The sequence below is a fragment of the Hypanus sabinus genome, chromosome 2 (genome assembly GCF_030144855.1).
Source record: "Hypanus sabinus isolate sHypSab1 chromosome 2, sHypSab1.hap1, whole genome shotgun sequence".
In the NCBI taxonomy this organism is placed as follows: Eukaryota; Metazoa; Chordata; class Chondrichthyes; order Myliobatiformes; family Dasyatidae; genus Hypanus; species Hypanus sabinus.
The window spans coordinates 127503502-127526342 of record NC_082707.1 but is presented as its reverse complement, the minus strand read 5'-3'; the positions used below and the strand labels follow the sequence as shown (position 1 = coordinate 127526342).

At 40.3% G+C, this 22841-nt stretch overlaps 1 protein-coding gene across 2 annotated transcripts in view; it reads left to right on the top strand.

Annotated features, from left to right (window-relative positions):
* Positions 1–22841, top strand: part of LOC132383516 (tetratricopeptide repeat protein 9A) — a 159751-nt gene that overhangs the window by 100341 nt on the left and 36569 nt on the right. Inside the window, exon 3 of one of the 2 annotated variants that reach the window (XR_009508697.1) lies at positions 2708–4148. Coding sequence is in view for 1 of the 2 variants with exons in the window: in XM_059954596.1 (XP_059810579.1) it covers positions 2708–2787 (80 nt within the window). In the remaining variant the exon portion in view is untranslated. Of the gene's footprint in view, positions 1–2707; positions 6363–22841 lie in introns of those variants that run through there. The other variant, XM_059954596.1, reaches the window with a different exon arrangement.

Here is a 22841-nt window from a genome sequence, read left to right as displayed (position 1 = left end):
TTAATTTGTTAGTGTAGATTACCCTGAATGTAGGTGGGTGACAGGACTATTCTATCAGGGTATAGATTAGAGACTAGATTAGCTTTATCTGCCACATGTACATCAAAACAACCAAACACACAGTGAAATACATTGGGCGTGCAGCTTTTGGCTGTTGTGCCTCCTCCTTGGTGATAGTAATGAGAAGAGACAGAGACAATGGGTTACAGGGAACCGTGGGGAACTGGATTGATTTGAGAGCTGACAGCAATTCAGTGGGCCAAATAGCCTCTGGTATTGTAGAAAAACATGAAAGTCCAAATATGAAAAAGTAACGTGATGGTTTCTCATCTTTGTTTGCAATTCCCAATAGAGTTTCATTCACGCTTTCTCTCTATAACCTTATAGTCCCTTACCTCTTGCGATTTCTGCACTTATCCAAATCTCCCTTACTATGAGAACACTAATTTCTTTGATCCATCATTGCTGTCTGTGTCTTCAGCTGACAAGGCACCAAACTCTGAATTTCTTACCCTTAACCCCTCTGCATTGTCACCTCTCTGCCCTTTTAAGATATTTGTTCAAGCATTTCCCTTGAATCAGAACCAGAATCTTCATTTATTATCACTATCGCATGCTGTGTAGTTTGCTGTTTTGCAGCAGCAGGACAGTATAATACATTTTAAAAAATTGCTATAAATTACAATATGAAATAGGAAAACATAAACTGTGCGGAAAGTGAGGTTGTGTTCATGGTCTGTGAGAAATCTGATATTGGAGGGGAAGCAATTGTTCCTAAAACATATAGTATGTGTTTTCTGGCTCTCGTACCTCCTCCCTGGTGGTAGCAATGAGAAGAGGGTATGTCCTGGATGGTGAGGGACTTTAATGAAGGATGCCACCCTGTTGAGGCATGTTGAAGATGTCCTTGATGGTGAGGAGGCTAGGTCCAAACCCTAGATGGTGCCTCCTTACCCTAGATGGTGATTCAGCCAGTCAGATTGCTCTCCACAGTGCTGTTCAACCTTTTGCGTTCTATTAAAATGTAAAGTACTCTTTTTGTTTTGGTATAGTCTTATTACTCATTCCATTTTAAATATGTTTGTGGCAAAATTCACCAGCCAACAGTGTTGAGTAATCACTGTTTCAGGGCACCTTGCAGGCTGTGTTTTTCCCAGGTTGTATTCTTCTTCTGACTGCTTTCTGTTGCCACGTATCGTGCAAACTGAGCTTAACTAAAATTGATTCTCAGTACTATCACTGATTACCCTTTGCTATTATAAGAACGTAAAATGAAGCAGGAATCATTCCCTGAAGTCTGCTGTGCAACTCAACAAGATCATGGCTAATCTTTTACATTAACTTTTTTTTGTCCTATACCTTATTCCTTGATTCCTCTAATACACAGAAATCAATCAGTCTCATTTTCAAAGGAATCCACATCTCTGCTGGTAGAGAATTACAATTTTATGAGTGAAGTAAGTTCTTTCATTAAAGTTAGAAATGAGTAAACCTTAATTTTAAGACTATGAAACCTAGTTTTAGGCTTCTCACCTGGGGGAAATATTGTCCAGTATCTATCCTATGAAGATTTCCAACATAGAGTTCTACAGCACCAAAACAGGCTCTTCAGCCCAACTAGTCAACCAACCAACCAAGATGCCTCATACAAGTTAGTCCCATTTACCAGTGTTTGGCTCATAATCTTCTGCACCTTTTCTGTCCCTGTAACTGCCCAACTGTAATTCTTCAAAACACTGAATAAAGGGCTAGCCTACTTAATTTTCCCTCCTAATTTCTTTTTGTATAACAGACCAATCATTCCAGATTGGTGAGAATCTGGTTAATCTTGGGCAGCACAGTAGCCTAGTGGCTAGCACAGCGTTTTACAGTACAGGTGGCCTGGGTTCATTTCCCACCGCTGTCTGTCAGCAGTTTGTACGTTCTCCCCGTGACTGTGCGGGTCTCCTCTGGCTGCTCCTGTGTCCTCCCACAGTCCAGAGAAAATTGGTCATAGTAAATTTTCCAGTAATTAGGCTAGGATTAAATTAGGGGATTGCTGGGTGATGTGGATGGAAGCATTAGAAGGGCCTATTCTGTGCTGTATCTCAGTAAAAGTTTTTTTAAAATTACAAATTTTGCTTATTCATTCTGGAGCAGGAGTACCCATTCTTCTGATAAGGAGTCCAAAAATGTACACATTACTCCAGCATAGTCTTACCAAGGCTCTATAATTGTAATAAGATGTTTACATTATATTCAGATTCTTCGGCTTTCTTCCGTTAAACTCTAAATTAATTTTTGTTTCTTACTCCATCCTTATTCTTTAGTTTCAATAACTTGAAATAACATTCAAAGAAGGACTAAGAGAGGCAGTGTGTGCAAATATGACCCATCCCCATGAACATAATACACAGCCCTCTGCTGAATGAAATCTAATCACAAGATTGCTGAAGTTCTTATGCCTGATCAAGGTAGATGCATGTTGCTTTGGTTGGCGTCAGCAATAGGCAAAGTGTGTGGGGAAACTTCAGCATAATCTCTCCTGAAGAGCTCTGTCCATTTGCTCCTCTGGACGGCAACAAGATTAGAAGTTATGGGCAGGTTGTGCTCTGTTTTTATGGTCAAGAATGAGAGTTAGCCTATCAGCACGGTGAATTTATCTGTGGTGCCTGGAATAGGGGGCTTTGCACACTGGGTCATCTTTACACGTGTTTTTCTCTTGCAGATACAAATGTGATCAGATACATCCAGCTAGCGGAGATGAAGCTCAGCAGAAGCTCACAGAAAGAGAAGGAAGCACTGTAAATGGATGCATTCCTCCAGGATTATGAACAGACAATTGGGATGCTGACTGGAGGGCTATATTTCAGCATAAAACTTTGTTCCGTGGATTGGATGTTTGCCTGCGCAACACTGACTTTGGTTCCTCAGCTGAAGAACTGCAGCACTGCAGAACACACCAAGTTCAGCAGCTTTGTGGAATTGGGAATGGACTGGAAAAAAGCCCAGGCTGTGATGTCATTACAAGACCATAGGCAAGCTTGGTTAAGACTTTTTTACCTGTCTTGCTTGTCACAGAAGGTTAAACACTGAGAAAGCTCTATTGATAACAGGAATTGGCAAATATTTATTGAAAACATGAAAAGCAGTGCAGTATCATTCAATAAGAATGGGGAAATGAGTGCTTTTGCAATGACATCACAACAATTCCATAAAATGGTCAACTCCAAGTATCCTGACTAAAAGCTGGGCAAGCGAGACCATCTTAACACAATAGGTTTTGTAGGAAGAATACAAAACGTTTGTGCATTCTTGTACATTTGCACTGTCATTTAACCTTTTCTCGTTAAAGGTTTGGGATGGAGGAAAGAGTTGAGAGTGACTATTTATTAATCTAAGTCTTGTTTAAAATATACACAAGAATTATTATATTAAAATTTAAAAACCCTGTATAGACAGTAAGAGAAAACAAGTATCTACTATTATCAATTTTGATATTTGTGCTTTAAATTAAAAAGTATAACTTTTCCTGAAGTGGAATTAGATGTGATGTGACACGAACATTGAGTATGCTCAGTGGAATGGATAAACCAAAGTGGAAGTGGAACACAATTGTTTGCAGAACTGAAGAACCATGAATTAACATCACTGTGCTTGTCTCAAGTTCCTCTGCCAAATATTTTAGTGAGAACCATTAGAAAAAAGCAGTGCATTTGGAAGCTAGAGAAATGAGAGAGTAAGGACGGAAGGGAGAGAAGGCTGCCAAAAAAAGTCAAGTATTTATATACTTAACTAATAAACTTTAGTTTTTACATCAGTAGATCCCATCAGTTGCAACATACAAATACAAACAGGTAGTTCTAACACAACAGGTCTTAGAAATGTTAATACATCCACTTCCCAAGTTAACCAACAGTCGCAAATTCATTAATGTTATTGGCTTTGAGCTGTTTAATGATTTATGGGAAACTCTCTCCCACAGTCCGTCAGGCCCACCACAAGTGAATGCAGAATGAACTCGTCATTTAAATGCAAGTGTTCCTAACGCTGCACAACAATTTGCCAAGAACTAGGAAAAGAATTCAGCTTTTCAGTTATGTTATCAGGAGTGAGCCGTGATGTTAATATGGCATAAGAACCAGAAGCCCTGGTAATGCATGGTGAAGGTAATGCAACAGTTGCTGAGTATTTACACCGTTTTCTCTTCTGCTTTATGATTGCACGTATTTTGATATCAATGGTACAATAAGTGTGTTGTTAAAGGAAGATACAAGATGCAAAATAATTACAGCACAACATTTGTTCTATTAGCCTTTGGTTAATCAGTCCCTTTATAATCTGAGTATTAATAGTTGTGTTTAGACAGTGCAGTAATCACAATGGTGGTTTAGGGGAGTGTGCTATAAAATATATTCCAAACAAAATGTACTGAATATACCAATCTTTTTAGATGGTCACATTTATGTCAGGAGTTAAGCTGTGTGCTCTTATAACTAAGGAGGCATTACTTTTAACAAATCTAAAGATGAAAATGTAGTCTTCAAAACTTGTCATTTCCAACTTCTCAGTTCATAATTAGTAATTTATAATTCTCTCCCAGTTATTTTACCATTTCAAGGGGGTCTTATTATTGGCTGAAAATAAAGCACTTTAACATAATTCCTCAGTCACATCTCAAAGCTCTGAATATGTTTCAGCTAATAATATAGAGTTGTACAGTGCAATAATGGGCCCTTAAGCCAACCACATCCACACAGAACTTTCTGTCCATCTACACTGATCCCTCTGGTCTGCATTGGGACCATATCCTTCTTTGCCTTGCCTATTTAAGTGTCAGCTGAACAACTCTTAAACATAGTTAAACATCTAAATCCATCATCTCCTTCTGGCAGTGTGTTCCTGATAACACCTATTTTCTGTGTTTAAAAAAAAAACCTTTACAACTTCTTCATATCTTAAACCCGTACCCTAACATAAATCTATAGTGCACTGCAACTCTTGGGTCTGTTTAGTTTGTGCTAAACTGTTATTCTCACTTGTCCCATTGTCCTGCACATGGACCATAGCCCTCCATCCCCTTCCCATCCACATACTCATCCAAATTTCTCTTAAACATTGCAATCAAATATAGAGAGCAGGTTATGACTATCTATGCTGTTTGTATCTTTCAATCTTCTATTCTTACATATTGTACTTCTACCACATTTAAATTGCATTTATCCATGCAAATGTAATAGCCTCATAATGTGCTTCCACAAGCAGCAGTATGAGAACTGAATACTTAATCTGGAAATTTGATGATGAGAAGATATTCCGTGCAAGAGCGTCAGGCACTTCATTCATTCTGGATCAGTGGGTGAGATGGATAGGTTATTTATTTGAGGTCTCCTCTGAAGTATAAACAACCAAGAGTGCCCCATTCCCTCAGTGCTGCTATCATTTGCATTGTTTGCTCATCGAAGAGCAATCTTTGACCCCACAGCTACCAAAATGTTTAAAAGTGCTGGACCATAACAGAGTGGAAGGAACTTCCTGCTTCGATGGTGGAAAGTAGCTCAGGAAGATCACAATGCAACCATTTCAAAATTGAATGCAGAAAGGTCTATTTTTACAGACCAAGTTATTTTGCTTCCATTTTTGACTTTAGAAACCTGGAAACATAGAAAGCTTACAGCACAGTACAGGCCCTTTGGCCCATAATGCTGTGCCGAACATGTACTGACTTGGGAAATTACCTAGGATTACCCATAGCCCTCTGTTTTTCTAAGCTCCATGTACCTATCTAGGAGTCTCTTAAAAGACCCTATCTTATCCGCCTCCACCACTGTTGCCAGCAGCACATTCCACGCACTCACCACTCTCTCCATAAAAAACTTACCCCTGACATCTCCTCTGTGCCTACTTCCAAGCACCTCTAAACAAGAGTTGGGGACTCACAGTTAGTCAGGTTGAGGAGAATACTGAGATCTCATTACAAATTTATGTGACCAGTTCATACACTTACTTCATGCTAGTGGTGTAATAGTATTAAATAAATGCTCTTGATTTTATGTAGAACTCCTTAATTAGCATGTTCTTGAGGAAAAAGCTGGTATTGATCACTCTATCAGTGTTATTGATTTGTTAACAAAACAATGTGAAGCTTAGGGTTGGGTTGATCTTTTTCTAATTCTTAATTCAGTTCGCTTTTGAATATTGAACCTGATGTAAATGTTTTTTTCTACTAGCATCAATTCTTAAAGTGCTTATCCATTGTGTGTTCATGGTTCTGAGGTGCACATTTTAAGAAGGCCCCGAGTTCACCTGCCAGTCTGTGTTGAGTTAATCAATTTGCACTCGAGCGGCAACAGGGAATGAATAACACTACAGATGTGTGAGATTTCTGTTTCTCAGTAGCGGGTAAGCTTTGAAGAAATGCAATCAAGTGGACGAGAATTGGATCGGTCTCAGCTCTATGACTCGCCACACTGCAAATGGCCTAAAGAGACCACCGTGAGGAAAAGACATTATGATCTATTTTCTCTTTCTAACTCTGGGCATGGAAACCAATTGCAGCATACACTTTGCTTTGCTGATATAAAGCAAACTCTGCACAGACCCAGAATTGAATCTGTAAAGCCTTCACGATGGCTCAGACTTCGATAATCATTATCAGAGGTTCCACAGACTCCTCGGTTAATGGTAGGGGTCCATGGTATAAAAAAACATCGGGAACCCCTGCACTAGACAAACTCAATTGTCAAGAAATCAAAAACAAAAAATAACTTGCTCATTCTGTTACGTACCCTGTAACTGGGTGTCTGACCAGCAGAGAAAGAAGAATCAGTTGGAGTCTGGTGGTACCAAACTAAAGGTGTTTATTAGTAAACTACACAATACAATATCAAAAATGCAAATATACATATAAAACAAGTTAGCAGTAATAAACCTAAACGTGTAGGAATAATAATAATCAATAATAAACAAGCTCTATCGATGTCTAGGGGTAAATGATTTGTCATAGGAAAGTATAGAGTTCAGTTCATAAATGCTGAAGTAGTTATGGCTGTTGTATTGAAATCATTGTGGAGAGAGAGAGAGCGAGAGATTAAGCAGCTGCAGTCAGCAAACCTTCCTGTTGCCTTTTGATTCCGTTGCATCATTGTTGTGGTGGTCATTCAGTTATGACCCCTCCGTCCTTCAGCTAGACCATTCTTCTGTGGTGGACTCGTCACTCTGGCATGAGTGGACACGCACACAAGTCCCCACCGGCCCTGCTATAACACTGAGTTTTACTGACTGATCTCCTGGTTCGGTCTCCGAAGCCCCCACCTTTCCTGTGAGTTCCCAACATTCAGTCAGTGTCCACTGGTGTGTCTGAAGGGTGTCTCTCCAGACCTGTCTTTTATCCCCACTCACGGGGTCTCAGCTATCCATCAACTCTGAATGACCATGTCCATCAAATCAGGCCACTCCTGCTATCTCCTGAGGAATGTTAACGAGCCAAGTAGTAGAAGGGAAATAATCCTTGTAGAAGTTGTAATACAGTAAATCAACAGTCTCTCTTCCCCTCTTATCTGTAGCAAATGTTCTTGCCTGGGCTTTATCTCTCTCTCATGAGCAGCATAACAACTGCAATAGTTTGTAGTTTTCGGGGGGGGGGGGGTTGGAAATGGTTAACTCTGCACCCCATTGTCCATTAGGTCTGTTCATCACTCAACAATTCCAACATAGTGGCCTTTCAGCCCATTCTCATTCATGTTGGTTCCCACCACTGCAGTCCAGTAAATCCTATTCTCTTTTTTAGTTTCCTATAGCCCTGCAACTCCCCTTTGATTCTTTGGCATTTCTCCACATATTTGCATTTACCAGTGAATCTAAAAGCATATGTCTGGGATGCAGGGGTGAAATCATGTGGGCCATAGGGGGGAGGGGGAACTCACAACACCTATACTGCACATAAGTCCTGGATCATATCCAGGTCTCCGGAGTTGTCAGCCAGCAGCACTAACTACTGCACCAGCTTGCCACTGGATTTAACAGGAGTTAAATGAAAACAAATAAAATCAATTGAGGAAAGTTGAAGGAGCACTCCTGTATGGCTCATGCCCCACTGATGCTAACTTGGTCATGCGCTATTGTTGGGAGCTTGGTTGCCAAGGATGGACTTGCATTGAATAGTGATAGTAATTATGAACGTACAACCTTAATTTGATCTGGATTTCTTCAAGAGTTGTCACGCAGTATGCTTCTGGGTGTGATAGTTGCCTACAGTGAACTGATTTGAAGGGTATACTGATTTGTCTTCTCTAGTACTACTGCAGCTACCTTAGTGTGCTGCAAATCAAGTCTTATTGTTGCATCTGGAAGGAGGAAGTATTTCATTTATGCCACATGAATTAGATCATAACATCACATCTCAGTCATTGGTCTTAACAGAAGAACTTTGACTTTACTGAAGTGTTTTAAAATTCCTTTACATTTATGTTTTAAAAGCCTTAAATTCAATGAACTTGCTCTCAAAATGGAGCTTGCCAGCATGGATAAAACATGCCATATTTGGTAGAGATTGGCAGGTTTATCTCAAACGTTAAAGGTGATATGATAAATATAGAAGTATTAATGTGTAAATCCATTTGATGAAATGCACTGACTGAGGTAGATTACTTTAAGCGATTTACAGTAAATGGGAGGTTTTTATACATTTAATTATTTTTTAGTCTTTCCTGGCATCTGTTATGTTTTGTAAATCCAGAAACTAATTGAAAGAAAACCATAAAAGCCAGGATATTTGCCACCTTAGTTTTTCTGTCCTGTTTTAGTGAGGGGTGACGTGGTGCCATAATGGCGTATGCCATTAACATACTTCTTAGGTATAACCTTAATGAATTACGTTCACAAACTAAGAATTCTTAATCAAACAATGCATTTAGAATGTTACTCAAATATTATTAAAATATTAATTTCACTACACTCCTCTCTGATTAGCTATAAATGACAACTCAACATAAAATGCTTCTCTGCATCTCAACTCAAAATATGTAATATATTGTTCTCTCATCATTATATAATATGCACAACTACTACTAACACAAGTACTACATAGATATCCACAACATAGTAAATATTAATTTGTCCTATTCAAGTGTAAAGATTTAATTGCTGTGGAGAAGTTCTTGCTCTTGTGCAATAACGTCTTCCTGATGGGTGGGGGTTGGGGTGGGGATTGCAGTGGTCACTCTGTTTGGCAGGTGAGGCTTGCGGCTGTGAAACAATCTCAGGTTCTGGGGCCTCCTCTGTGGTGATCACAGGAGTGGACTCTGGGACTGTAGGAAGTGGTTCTTTGCTCTCTAAGAATTGACTCTGATCAATGTGTCATCTCCACTCTGTAAGAGAGTGGTCTAGTTCTGTCCAAGTACCCACTTTTGATCACCTCTGTAGTCCATCACCAGGACTGCTTGTCCAGGAGTGAAGCATTGAACCTCCTTGTTACAGTATCCCTCAGTTTCTCCCAGCTGTTTCTCCTACATAATCACTCTGAGGTTGGATTTGAGGAGATCCAAGCGTGGGCACAAGGGACGACCAAGGAATAGCACAGCTGTTGAGTTGTTGGTTGTGGAATGTGCTATGTTGTGATAGGCAAAGAGGAAATCAGCAAGCCCCGGATTCATTGCAGTGTTTTCTGCTGACAATGTGCTCAGCACATTCTTTAGAACCTGGACAAACCTTTCTGCCAAACTATTTCTAGCTAGGTGGTACAGTGCAGATGTAGTATCAAGTCAAGTTTATTGTCATTTAACTATTTATACTGTCAAACAAGACAATATTTCTCCAAACCAGAGTGTAAAGCACAGTCGTACACATAACACATATAAAGCACACAATAACTTCGGAAAGCAAGGATAAAATCTACAGATGAATCGCACATAAACAAACCAAATAAAGTGCATACATTAAATATTGTAACATACAGAATAGATTAACTGATGATACTTCAAATGCAGGGACTTCAAAAGCCTAATGGCCTGAGGGAGGAAACTGTTTCCCATCCTGACCATTCTTGTTTTTATGCATCAGAGTCTCCTGCCTGATGGTAGAAAGTCAAAGAGGATGCTGGATGGTTGGGTGGGATCCTTGAGAATATAAAGAGCTCCCATTAAATGTCCTGGATGGATGGTATGGATTCTCTCAGCAATTCTCACAGTCTTTTGTAGGGGCTTCCAGTCCGATGCCCTGCTGCTCCTGTACCAGATGGAGATGCAGCTTGTTAGGACACTCTCAATGGTACTGCTGTAAAATTCAGTTAAAATAGTGGTGGTGGGGGGGGGGGGGTCTTGCTTGCCTCTATCTCCTTCGGAAGTGGAGGCGCTGCTGTGTCTTCTTGTTCAGGGAGGTGTTATTAAGGGCTAGGTGAGGTCATCTGTGATGAGAACTCCCAGAAACTTGGTGAACTTAACTGTCTCTCTGGAGAGGGGGGTGGTTCATCTGCACCTGCCTGAAGTCCACAGTGATTTCCTTGGTCTTCTTCATATTCAGACTTGGGTTGTTCGTCTCACCTCAATCCACCAGCTGCTCCACTTCCTCTCTGTACCCTGACTCATCATCATTATTATGAGGTCAGCCACTGTTGTGTCATCCACAAACTTGATGATATGGTTTGAGCTGAAACCGGCGACACAGTCACACGTCAGTAGTGTGAACAGCAGTGGGCTGAGCACACAGCCCTAGGGAGCACCAGTTCTCAGCATAATGTGACTAGAGACACGGACAGACTGTGGCCTTTCTGTTAAGAAGTCCAGGATCCAGTTGCAGAAGGAGGTGTTGAGATCCAGTGAGGAAAGTTTTCCCACCAGTTTCTGTGGTATGATGGAGTTAAAAGCCAAACTGAACTCTATGAACAGCAGCCTGACATATGAGACTTCATTTTCCAGGTGGGACAGGACGGAGTGGAGGGCTTAGGCTATTTCATCATTAGTGGATTGATTCAAGTGATAAGCAAACCAGAATGGGTCCAATGTAGCTGGGTGTAAGGTGTTAATGCGCTCCATGTCACTGACTAAATGCTCTGGAACACCAGTCCTGGAGAAGAGGCTTCTCAACATATCGACAGTATATGATGCGGTAGTAGAGGCTACTGGGAACACTTCTGGTCACTTTGTAGTTGCACAAGAAATTTGTGTCCATGAAGTTGGTGTTATTACAGGGGATGTGGCATGCAGATTGGTGGATGGATCTCCAATCAACTCGTAGTTGTCTCAGCCACTCACAGCCCCACAATGCTGACCTTCTCACGTTTTACCACTTACAAGTTTTTGGTTGTTGTGTAGAAGTTACAAATGTAATTCCCCCAGGAGTTACCTTCTCTCCAGTTTAAGTTCTTAGTGGGATATTTACAGGCTGTTTAGTCTATTTGAAATGCCCATTTTGTTGAATGACTGAAACAGCCAAGCCAATGTCCAATACCATTTTAATTAATTTGCCATTCACATCTGATGTAAGCCATATTGCTCGTCTATTTTTAGTTTTCACATTTAAATCTTAAGGCTGCATAGTCCTGTTTCATTATCATTATTATCATATTTTTCACAAACACCATACAGATTAGTGCTGTTTTTGAAACTGTAACTTTTTAGCTTTTCCTCTTCCCTGTGCAGTCTATTTATTTTTCACTGCCTGGTATGTTTTTTGTATGTGTCCTACTTTGTTACATTTTCTGCAAGTTTTGCCTTTAAATATGCATTGGTCTGGTGTATGTGAGCCCCTGCCACAAAGATTGAAGTTAATAACTCACTGGGGTGATTGATAAGTTCGTGTCCTAAGGTAGAAGGCGATATTAACTTCAAACTTGCTGCATAATTACTCAAAGAGTTGATCTGCATGTGGATGTAACGAGAGCTGTATAACTCATCTCCTTTTACCTTAGGCCACAAACTTGTCAATCACCCATCTGTGGACACTTTCTGGAGGTCCAAGATCCGTATGCTCCACGACCGCTGCACTGTGTAAATGTAGGAGGGGACTATGATGAAAAATAAATGAACTAGGTTTTCTAAAATTGACACCTTCTACCTTAGGCCACAAACTTATCAATCACCCCCCATATTTCAACTGCTCTTTTAAATGTAAGTTGTACTTCAGTTAAGAGCTGTTTTTGAATGCTGTCTTGTTAGATTCCATAAACTAAACGAACTCTCACTGCATCATTAAGCCCATCACTAAGCCGACAATGCTCAGACAATTTCTTCAATTCACCTCTCTAAGCTGAAATGGACTCCCTTTCTTTTGATTCCACTCATGGAACCTAAAGTGATCTGCAATTAAATGTTTCCAGTTCTAAGTATTCCTGCATTATGTTCACGATATCAGTAAAGATAGTTTTGGCTAGTTTGGTTGGAGCTGTTAAACTTCTAAGCAAACTATGCTTTTTTGCCCATTGTACTCAGCAACACTGGCACTCTCTTTCCATCAGCTATTACACTTGCTTCAAACTACTGCTGAATTCATTCAATGTATATCATCCAGTTATCTATTGCGCAACTGAACATGCGTATCATCCTGTAGTCAGCCATTTTTGCTCTTTATTCATATTATTATTATTATTATTATTATTATTATCACCCAGTGCTAACAGTTTATGAACCAGTGGCCATACGCATGGCTTATTTCTGCCTTTTTATTAACTTGAATGTTTCTCTCCCCTTCCAAAGAAAAACATGCTGTTCTTTTAAATTGAACTTTTCTTTCCCCTTCAGAAGAAAAACATGGTGAACTTTTTTTAAAAATTCACCATCTCACTATCCCCTCTAAACCAATAAACAAAATGATTGCTGGCAATGAAAACAGCTTTGCAGGTTTCAAGGTTATAGCTTGTAGTCAGCTATTACCAGATAATAAGGAATTAGGAAAACAGGCCATGCTCTCTTCTTGCTGCTGCCTTCAGGAAGAAGGTACAGGAGCCTCAGGACCCACACCATCATGTTCAGGAACAGCTATCACACTCAACCATCTGACTCTTGAATCAAGGTGGAATATTTCACACAAGCTCACTCGTCCCAGCACTGATCTGTTCCCACAACCTAAGGGCTCACTTTGAAGGACTCCTTATCTCCTGCTCTTGATATTTATTGCTTATGTACTTTTTTTTGTATTTACATAGTTTGTTGTCTTTTCCTTGTCCATCCTGTTGGGTGCAGTCTTTCATTACTTCTATTATGTTTCTTGGATTTACTAAGTAAGCCCTCCAGAAAACAAATCCTCACAGTTGCAAATGGTGACGTATCTACTTCGATAGTACCTTGAACTTTGAACACAGAGGAAAGCAAGGCTGAAAGCAGAGTAGGCAAATCCTGACTCTCAAGTAACAAGATTATATTCAAATTATTAAGATTGGTATGGTCATTTAATAATGATGTTCTACACTGAACGTCAATATAAGTTGGAGATGATGGTTATTTTTCAATATGCTCAAAAGACTGTATGTAGTTGGTTTAAAAAGTTTATCTAATACTAATAATCTGATTGCCCAATGAAAACCATCAATTCAGTAGCCTGTACCAGTGGGCAGGAAGAGAATTACCTCAATGGTTAGTGGAGGTCACAATCAGGTAACAACATGTCTTTTCTTGGTCACTGCTGGTCCACTGTAAGTAAATGGTTTCACTCATTCGTGCCTGATATCAGCCACAGACAAACTGAGACTGGGAAATGAGGTATGCTCAGATATCATACTCTTCCAAGAACTCAATCTGGAATGTTGATAGATTTCCTCATTAATAATAACGGTCTTGCCTTGCTTTGTGTCATATTCAGAGAGGCTGTTGATCTTAAGTGTGGGTCCTCACTTGCATGAAGGGTGTACTGATTCTCTGTGGCTCACCAGATAAACGGCACAACCTGGAGAGTCGTGGTCTCTGTCAGTCATGTGGTAACAGATCACCTTTGAGAGAAAGCTGAAATGACATTCCCCATTATCATCCATTGACTGTTCGTGGACAGTAAATCTGCAAGACTTTTGGATTGCCTTTTAATGTCCAGGCTGACAAGATAGGCACACGGATATCTTGTTTCAGCATGAGTGCGTTAATGGGAGAGCATAATTTTTTAGAGTTTGTCTCAGCGAATGGGCAGTTTTAAATTATCAACCTAAAGGACATCAGTGACAGGGTTGAAAATATCATGTAATTCAGACTTTCTTTATACTACACTGACACACCTGTTTGCTGCCAAACTTAGAAAGTTACATTTTTTTAAGATCATAAGACATAAGAGCAGAATTAGGCCATTCAGCCCATCAACTCTGCTCTGCCATTTCATCATGGCTGATCCATTTCCCTCTAAACCCCATTCTCCTGCTTTCTCCCCATAGCATTTCATGTCCTGATTAATCAAGAACGCCTCAATTTCTGACTTAAATACATGAATGCTGTAGCCTCCACAGCCACCTGCGGCAATGAATTCCACAAACTCACCACCCTCCGGCTAAAGAAATTCCTCCACATCTCCGTCTCTCTATTCTGAGGCTGCGACCTCACCATAAGAAACACCTTCTCCACTTCCACTCAATCTAGACCTTTCGATATGTTTCAGTGAAATCCTCCCTCATTTTACTAAATTCAAGCAAGTAAAGACTCAGAGCCCCCAATCAATGATAAGCTTTTCATTCCTGGAATCATTCTCATGAACCTCCTCTGAACCATCTCCAATGTCACCTCATCCTTTCTTTAATAAGGGGCCCAAAAGTGCTCACAATAATGCAGGTGAGGCCTCAACAGGCCTTATGAAGCCTCAGCACTACATCCTTGCTTTTATATTCCAGTCCTCTCAAAATGAATGCTAATGTTGCATTTGCCTTCCTTACCACTGGCCCAACCTACAAATTAATCTGCAATGAATCCTGCATAAAGATTCACAGGTCCCTTGGCACCTCAGACTTTTGAATTTCATCCCTATTTAGAAAATACTCAATGCTTTTTCACTTCTTCAAACAAAGTGCATGACCATACATTTCCCGATATGGTTTTCCACCTGTCACTTCTTTGTCCATTCTCCTAATCTGTCTCCTTCTGCAGCCTCTCTACTTCATCAACACTATCTGCCCTTCCATCTAGCTTCATATCTTCCACAAACTTGGCCACAAAGCTATCAATTCTATCATCCAAATCATTGATATGCATTATAAATAGAGGTAGTCCCAGCAAAAACCTTGTGGGATATCACTAGTCATGAGCAGCCAATCAGAAAAGGCTCCTTTTTGCCTCCTGCCAATCAACCGATGCTCTATCTATGTCATTATTTTTCCTGCAATACCATGGGCTCTTAACTTGTTAAACCATCTCTTGTGTGGCACCTTGTCAAAGGCCTACTGAAAATCCAAGCACACAAATGATTCTTCTTTGTCTATCCTGCTTGTTATTTCATCAAAGAATTCCAACAGATATCCCAGTAAGATTTTTCTTTAAGGAAACCATGCTGCCTCGGGCCTATTTTATCATGTCCCTCCAAGTACCCGGAAATCATATCCTTAATAATGGACTCCAACATCTTTCCAACCACTGAAGTCAGGCTAACTGATCTATAATTTCTTTTTTTCTGTCTCCCTCAATTCTTGAAGAGGGAGTGACATTTGCAATTTTTGAGTCCTCTGGAACCATGACAGAACCTATTGCTTCTTGAAAGATCATTATTTACGCCTCTACAATCTCTTCAGCTACCTTTTTCTGAACCCTGGGGTGTAGTCCATCTTGTTCAGGTGACCTATCTACCTTCAGACCTTTCAGTTTCCCAAACACCTTCTCCTTAGTAATGGCAACTTCACTTTTGCCTCCTGACACTCTTGAACTTCTGGCATACTTCTACAGTGAAGATTGATGCAAAACTACTTATTCAGTTCATCTACCATTTCCTTGTCCCCCACTACCTCTCCTGCATCATTTTCCAGTGATCCAAGATCTAATCTCACCTCTTTTTAAATCTTTATATATGTATTTTTTAATGTGGTATTTTCTTTGATATTTCTGGCTAGTTTACCTTTACAATTCACCTTTTCCTTCCCTTATGACTTTCTTAGTTGCCTTCTGTTGGTTTTTAATAGTTTCCCAAACCTCAAACTTCCAACTAATTGTTGCTTTATTATATGCCCTCTCTTGCCTTTTTGTTGGCTTTAACTATTCTTGTCAGCCACAATTGCCTCATCCTGTCTTCAGAATACTTCACGATTAATCTATCCTGCACCTTCTAGGTTGCTCCCAGAAACTCCAGACATTGACACTCTGCTGTCATCCCTGCTAGTGCCCGCTTCCAATCAACTTTGACTAGCTCCTCTCTCATGCCTCTGCAATTCCCTTTACTCCTCTGTAATACTGATACATTTGACTTTAGTTTCTCCCTCTCAAATTGCAGACTGAGTTCTATCATATTATGATCACTGTCTCCTCAGGGTTCCTTTACCTTAAGCTTCCTAATCAAATCCATTTAATTTCACTAATTCAGTCCAGAATAGCTAATCATCAAATGAACTCAACCACAAGATGTTCCAAAAATCCATCTTGAAGGCATTCTACAAATTCTCTCTCCTGGGATCCAACAGCAACCTGATTTTCCCAATCTACCTGCATATTAAAATCCCCAGTGACTATTATAACACAGCCCTTTTGAGATGCTTTTTCTATCCCCAATTGTAATTTGTGGCCCACATCCTGGCTACTGTTCAGAGGCTTGTAAGTACCTCCCATCAGGGTCTTTTTACCCTTGCAATTTCTTGATTCTACCCGCTTGGATTCTATATCTTCCAATCCTTTTTGCATTTCTTTCCTGCTTTCCATTCAAACAATCCTATGGGTATTACATTTGGACCTGGATCCGTGTTGTACTCTTCAACCATATCCATTAAGAACTGTAATGAAACTGACAGTCAGATAGTTAGCAGATCATTGCCAAAGAATTCTTGTGCACCCCATGTCCTGCACTCTGTCATCTGTCAATTGTTTTCCACCCTAGGTGAAAACTATGCAGTGGTAGGGTAAGGAGGGATATTTGGAGTGGGGAGTATGGGATCATCAAGGTCAGGAATGACTAGTAGTTGGTTCTGGATTTTGGAAGAGGAATGACTGGCAGGTGATTGTTTGCAGCTTTGGGGAGGATGGGGATGTAGATACTATTGGGGAGGAGAAACAATGGTGTTTGATAGGACATTGGGAACATGAAACCTATATTATAATGGAAATAGTTATGGAGGACTGGAAATTCAGGAAGGATACTGGTTTGGATACTGGTGACTTCATTCGACCTGCAAACTGCAAATAGGAAATTACTGCAGTCATTTAGTCGATTCTAAATGAAAATGATAGTAATCTCATTTCAAGGCACATTTGTCTGGGTTGCATTTGAAATCTGCTCCCATAGGCCAGACTACAATCCCACTGCACAGTCCTTTCCTCTACAGAGTTGTGTTTTTGCACAGTTTGTTCATCAAAGAAGAATATTTTAAGATGACACTAAATTGGAATATACAGACTAAAAGCAGATGGGAAATGCAGCTACATGTAATACAGATGAGACATGTGGCCATTAGTCAATGAAGGAGAGAAGACAAAGGAGGGAAAAATGTGCAAGATTAACTGAACTAGAATCTCTCAGCTTTCTGTCTCCCTCTTGCAGCAGCCATTTGCTACCATTTGCCAGTAAATTCACTTAATCAGGGTGATGAAGTACCTTTTTAATATAATAAAGGAGAAACATTTCTGTTGAGACAGTATGTTTTTATGCATTTTCACAGCTGTAGTTCACTTTCTGTTCTGTTTCAGAGCTTTTGTTTTTGGATTTTCTCTGAGTTATTTCTTTGTTTCATGTGGCAGAATTTTCTGTTGAAGTACAACAATACCAACAAAAGGGACACATCTGCATTTAGCAGTGTGTCACGCATTGTGTGTAACTCTGAACGCAGCTGGCAAGATGATAACAACAGGAAATTCAACCAGATTTATTTGGGATTATGGAACAAGCAGGAAACAAAGGCTCCAGAGTAAAAACCGAAGCACATATTTAATTCTACAATTGCACACGAATTTTCTCATGTTCAAAGGTGCAGTTAACATCAGAGAAATGTATACAATGTACATCCTGAAATGCTGTTTCTTCACAACTACCCATGAAAACAGAGGAGTGCCCCCAAAGGATAAATGACAGTTAAATGATAGAACCTGAAAGTCCCCTCTAGCTTCCCCTCCCGAGCATAAGTGGAAACAAGCAACAATCTTCCCTCTCCCCACTGGCAAAAAAAGCATTGGCACTCGACACTGAGCACTCAAGTGTGAGCAACGCAATGGAAAAGACACAGACTTGCAGTTATCCCAAAGACTACTCATTCACCCAGTATTCAACATACCACAGGCTCTCTCTCTCCCTAATAAGGGAGAAAGAGATGTCTCTGTTTCACTGTGAGTGGGGAGACATATCAAATGGTTTACAATGTTAAAAGTCCATTGTATCACTTTTTTTCTGAGCTCTGTGCCCAAAGATCTTTGGTTCTCTGGGCACACAGATAGATCTTCCATCTCCAACGACACACCGATCTCCTGCGGAGGCACTGACCTCCGACCCCCCCCCCCCCCATCTCCAGAGTCATGAAATCTCAGTCCTCTGAAGATGAACAAAGCTCTTCGGCCGAGCCGTTGGCGTGCCGAACAACAGCCATTTGTGAAGCCCTGAGAGCGGGTCCCATTCCCACAAAGAACTGTAGTCAGCGTGTAACTCCAGGTCAGGGTCTTCAAAAAAACCCTGAAAGGGTAAAATAGAGTTATTAAAAATGGAAATAGAACTGTTTCCGAAGATGCAAACAAAGGAGTTGCCGTTAGGTGCCATTAATCCTTTTAAGGTCCTCATTATGTAAATACAAATTATTAGTACAAGGGAATGCACTTGACCCCAATAACATCTCCTTTTCCAAAAATTATTGCAGTCACGATCTATTCCTCTGTCTATAATCCAAATAAAACCAGAAGCCATGGTCAGTCCCTGGGCCCAAAAGGTAATGCCTGTAGGGTCAGTACCGAATTGAGTTAATTTCTTTTCAGTGTTTTTTCTTCTTCCTGTCAAATCTTAGATCATTACTTGAGCAGAACTATGTGGAATATAGAAAGTGTTAACATACAAGGTATGCAGGTGTTTAGAGATGATAAAAACAAAAGGAAGTTTAAAGTTCAAAGTAAATTTATTATCAAAGTAAGTATACCTCACCATATACTACCCTGAGATTCATTTTCTTGCGGGCATTCACAGTAGAACAAAGAAATGCAATACAATGAGTGAAAAGCTACTCACAAAGACTAACAATGTGCAAAAGAAGCAAACTGTGCGAAAACAAAAAGGACAAATAATTGGAATAATATTAGATAAATAATACTGAGAACGTGAGTCTTGAAAGTAAGTGCATAGGTTGCGGAGTCAGTTCAGTGTTGAGGGGAGTGAAGTTATCCACACCAGTGAAGGAGTCTGATGGTTAAAGGGTAAAAGCTGTTCCTAAGTCTGGTGGTGTGGGTGAATAGAAGCACTATTTGAGATAAGTCAAGCTAAAGAAGTGTAAAACACTATACGTTTCTCTGAATGTCCAAGTCATGGTGTTAGTATGATCAAGCTGAGGCAAAATATGGTATGTATTACCTAAAGGGCCATGAAATATACTCAAATTAAGGATAAATATTTTGCATATTTTCAAAGCATAGTTATATTTGTATAATATGAACTCCAGGGGCAGATAAATGGGTAACAATGATCCAAGACCAGAAATTTCTTACACGGCTAATATTATCACATCAAATTTCATGCTCTGCTCTCCAAATTCAGCCTTCACTGCTTCTAGTTGCATCTACAATAAAAGATTTTGACTCAGGAAGCAAAATAAATTTTGGACTTTATATGTTCATTGTATATTTATGCATTTGCATCCATGGTTTGTGTTGATTTAAGAATGTTTCTGGCATGTTAATGAATGCAAAGAAATAATACAAACTATACATCATGCTATAAAGATTAATTATGATAAGAGGCACCCTCAAAGCCTTTCCTTGTTGTATTCAGGTAGATTGGCTCAGGAATATTGGCAGAAATACACACAATATGCAGTTTGGCTTGAAATGAGTAGTAACACTTCTGCAATATTACCATAAACAGAAGCTACAACATATTAAATGCCTGCCTGTGACTTCAGTGTTGGCAGAATATACTATTATCAGAATGAGTTAGAAAAAACACATGTTGAAACTACCAAGTACAAACCCAGGTTCAATCTTAATCATAATGCGGTGACACTATGTCCATCTACTAAGTTTGCAATAGCTTCATAAAGCCAATATCCACAAGGTAACTTAACGATGCTAGGATATGTCTCACTCATTAAAGCTCATTGTGACTCAAGATAATAAGCCTCACAATGCAATAAGATGTACTGGGCTCTGCCAGTCATTCATCAATTGGGGGCAAAGACAGCACAATAGCCTAAGACTGTAAATACTGGCAAATTCATGAATCAAATTTAAAAGTTCAAAGTACATTTATTATCAAAGGATGTGTACGTTAAACAGCCTTGATTTGTCTCCTAACAGGCAGCCGCAAAACAAGAAACCCAAAAGAACCCATTAAAAAAAAGACGGACAACCCCCAATGTGGGGGGTGGGGTGAGACTTCAGACACGAAGCCTGGAGCAGCTGGAGCAGGCTCCCAGCCTCAGCTTCAGCTCAACACATAGCAGAGTAAACACCGCAGAGCAGTGAGCAGAACTAGCCTGACACTCGTCTCTGGTCCTGGCACTCTGCTTTTACAATACATCTGGCCCAGTGTTTAAATCATCCGAACGTTGGGTCATTCTTACCCTAAGATCCGTGTCCTCTCGCTTCAATATGCTCTGGGCCTGGATCCTGCTGTCATGTTTCAGCCTGTACCTGACCTTTCCAAATTGACCTGGCACTTTGATTGATTGAACCTCACTCTTGGTTTAGGTGGACGGGCCCCGGATCTGCTTCTTCTCCTTTACTCCAACGTTCCTCCACTCAATTCGTCCGGACTCCATCTCAAACATGCCTTGACCTTGCTTTACTTCTCCTCGAACAAGACGCAACCTCTCCCAGACTTTGCCTCATACCCACACAATTCGACTCTCAACACAGCCTCTCCATCATCTGCAGTGATCATTTACCATAATTTTTTTTTACAGAGGAAGTATTATTAATAAAGTATTCAGTTCTATTTCTTGTTTTGGGAACTGCCAGAAAGCTGTTGCTCACCTTCAGCAGTACCAACTTAAACCATCTTCATCTGATATACTTAACTTTCTCTCTTCACAGATTTTTGCTGATCAGTATTTTAGAAACAGAGAAACATAGGAAACCTACAGCACAATACAGATCCTTCAGCCCGCAAAGCTGTGTCGAACATGTCCCTACTTTAGAAAGCTGAAAGTAATATGAATGACCTGGTGTCTGAGTATCAGCAATATCAGGATGCCATATCTGGAGAGGAAGCTGAGGAAGAAGAATTAGGTGGAGAAGAAAATTAAGATATGCAGTATATTGTGCATTTTGTCTATTATCATTCTACACTTTTGTGTTTTCATATCAAATGCTACTTTTAGAAGGAATAAATTTAAATAGTTTCAAAAAAAGAAAGAAATTACCCATGGCCCTCTATTTTTCTAAGCTCCATGTACCTGCCCAGGAGTCTCTTAAAAGACCCTATCATATCCGCCTCCACCACCGCCGCCAGCAGCCCATTCCACGCACTCACCACTCGCTACGTAAAAAACTTACCCCGACTTCTCCTCTGTACCTATTTCCAAACACCTTAAAATAGTGCCCTTTTATGCTAGCAATTTCAGCACTTGGAAAAAGCCTCTGACGATCAATGCCTTTCAGCATTTTATACACCTCTATCAGGTCACCTCTCATCCTCCGTTGCTCCATGGAGAAAAGGCCAAGTTCACTCAACCTATTCTCAAAAGGAATGCTTCCCAATCCAGGCAACATCCTTGTAAATCTCCTCTGCACCCTTTCTATGGTTTCCACATCCTTCCTGTAGTGAGGTGACCAGAACGGAGCACAGTACTCCAAGTGGGGTCTGACCAGGGTCTTGTATAGCTGCAACATTACCTCTCGGCTCCTAAACTCAATCCCATGATTGATGAAGGCCAATGCACCGTATGCTTTCTAACCCATCCCTGCACTTCCTTATCCAGATCATTTAAAAAAATCACGAAGAGTAGGGGTCCCAGATTAGATCCCTGAGGCACACCACTGGTCACCGACCTCCATGCAGAATATGACCTGTCTACAACCACTCTTTGCCTTCTGTGGGCAAGCCAGTTCTGGATCCACAAAACAATGTCCCCTTAGATCCCATGCCTTCTTACTTTCTCAATAAACCTTATCAAATGCCTTGCTGAAATCCATATACACTACATCTACTGCTCTACCTTCATCAATGTGATTAATCACATCCTCAAAAAATTCATTCAGGCTTGTAAGGCATGACCGGCCTTTCACAAAGCCATGCTGACTACTCCTAATCATATAATGCCTATCCAAATGTTCATAAGTCCTGCCTCTCAGGTTCTTCTCCATCAACCTACCAACCACTGAAATAAGACTCACTGGTCTATAATTTCTGAGGCTACTCTACTCTACTTTTTTGAATAATGGAACAACATCTGCAAACCTCCAATCCTCCGGAACCTCTCCTGTCCCCATTGATGATGCAAATATCATTGCCAGAGGATCAGCAATCTCCTCCCTTGCCTCTCACATTAGCCTGGGGTACATCTCGTCCGGTTCCGGTGACTTATCCAACTTGATGCTTTCCAAAAGCTCCTGCATATCCTCTTTCTTAATATCTAC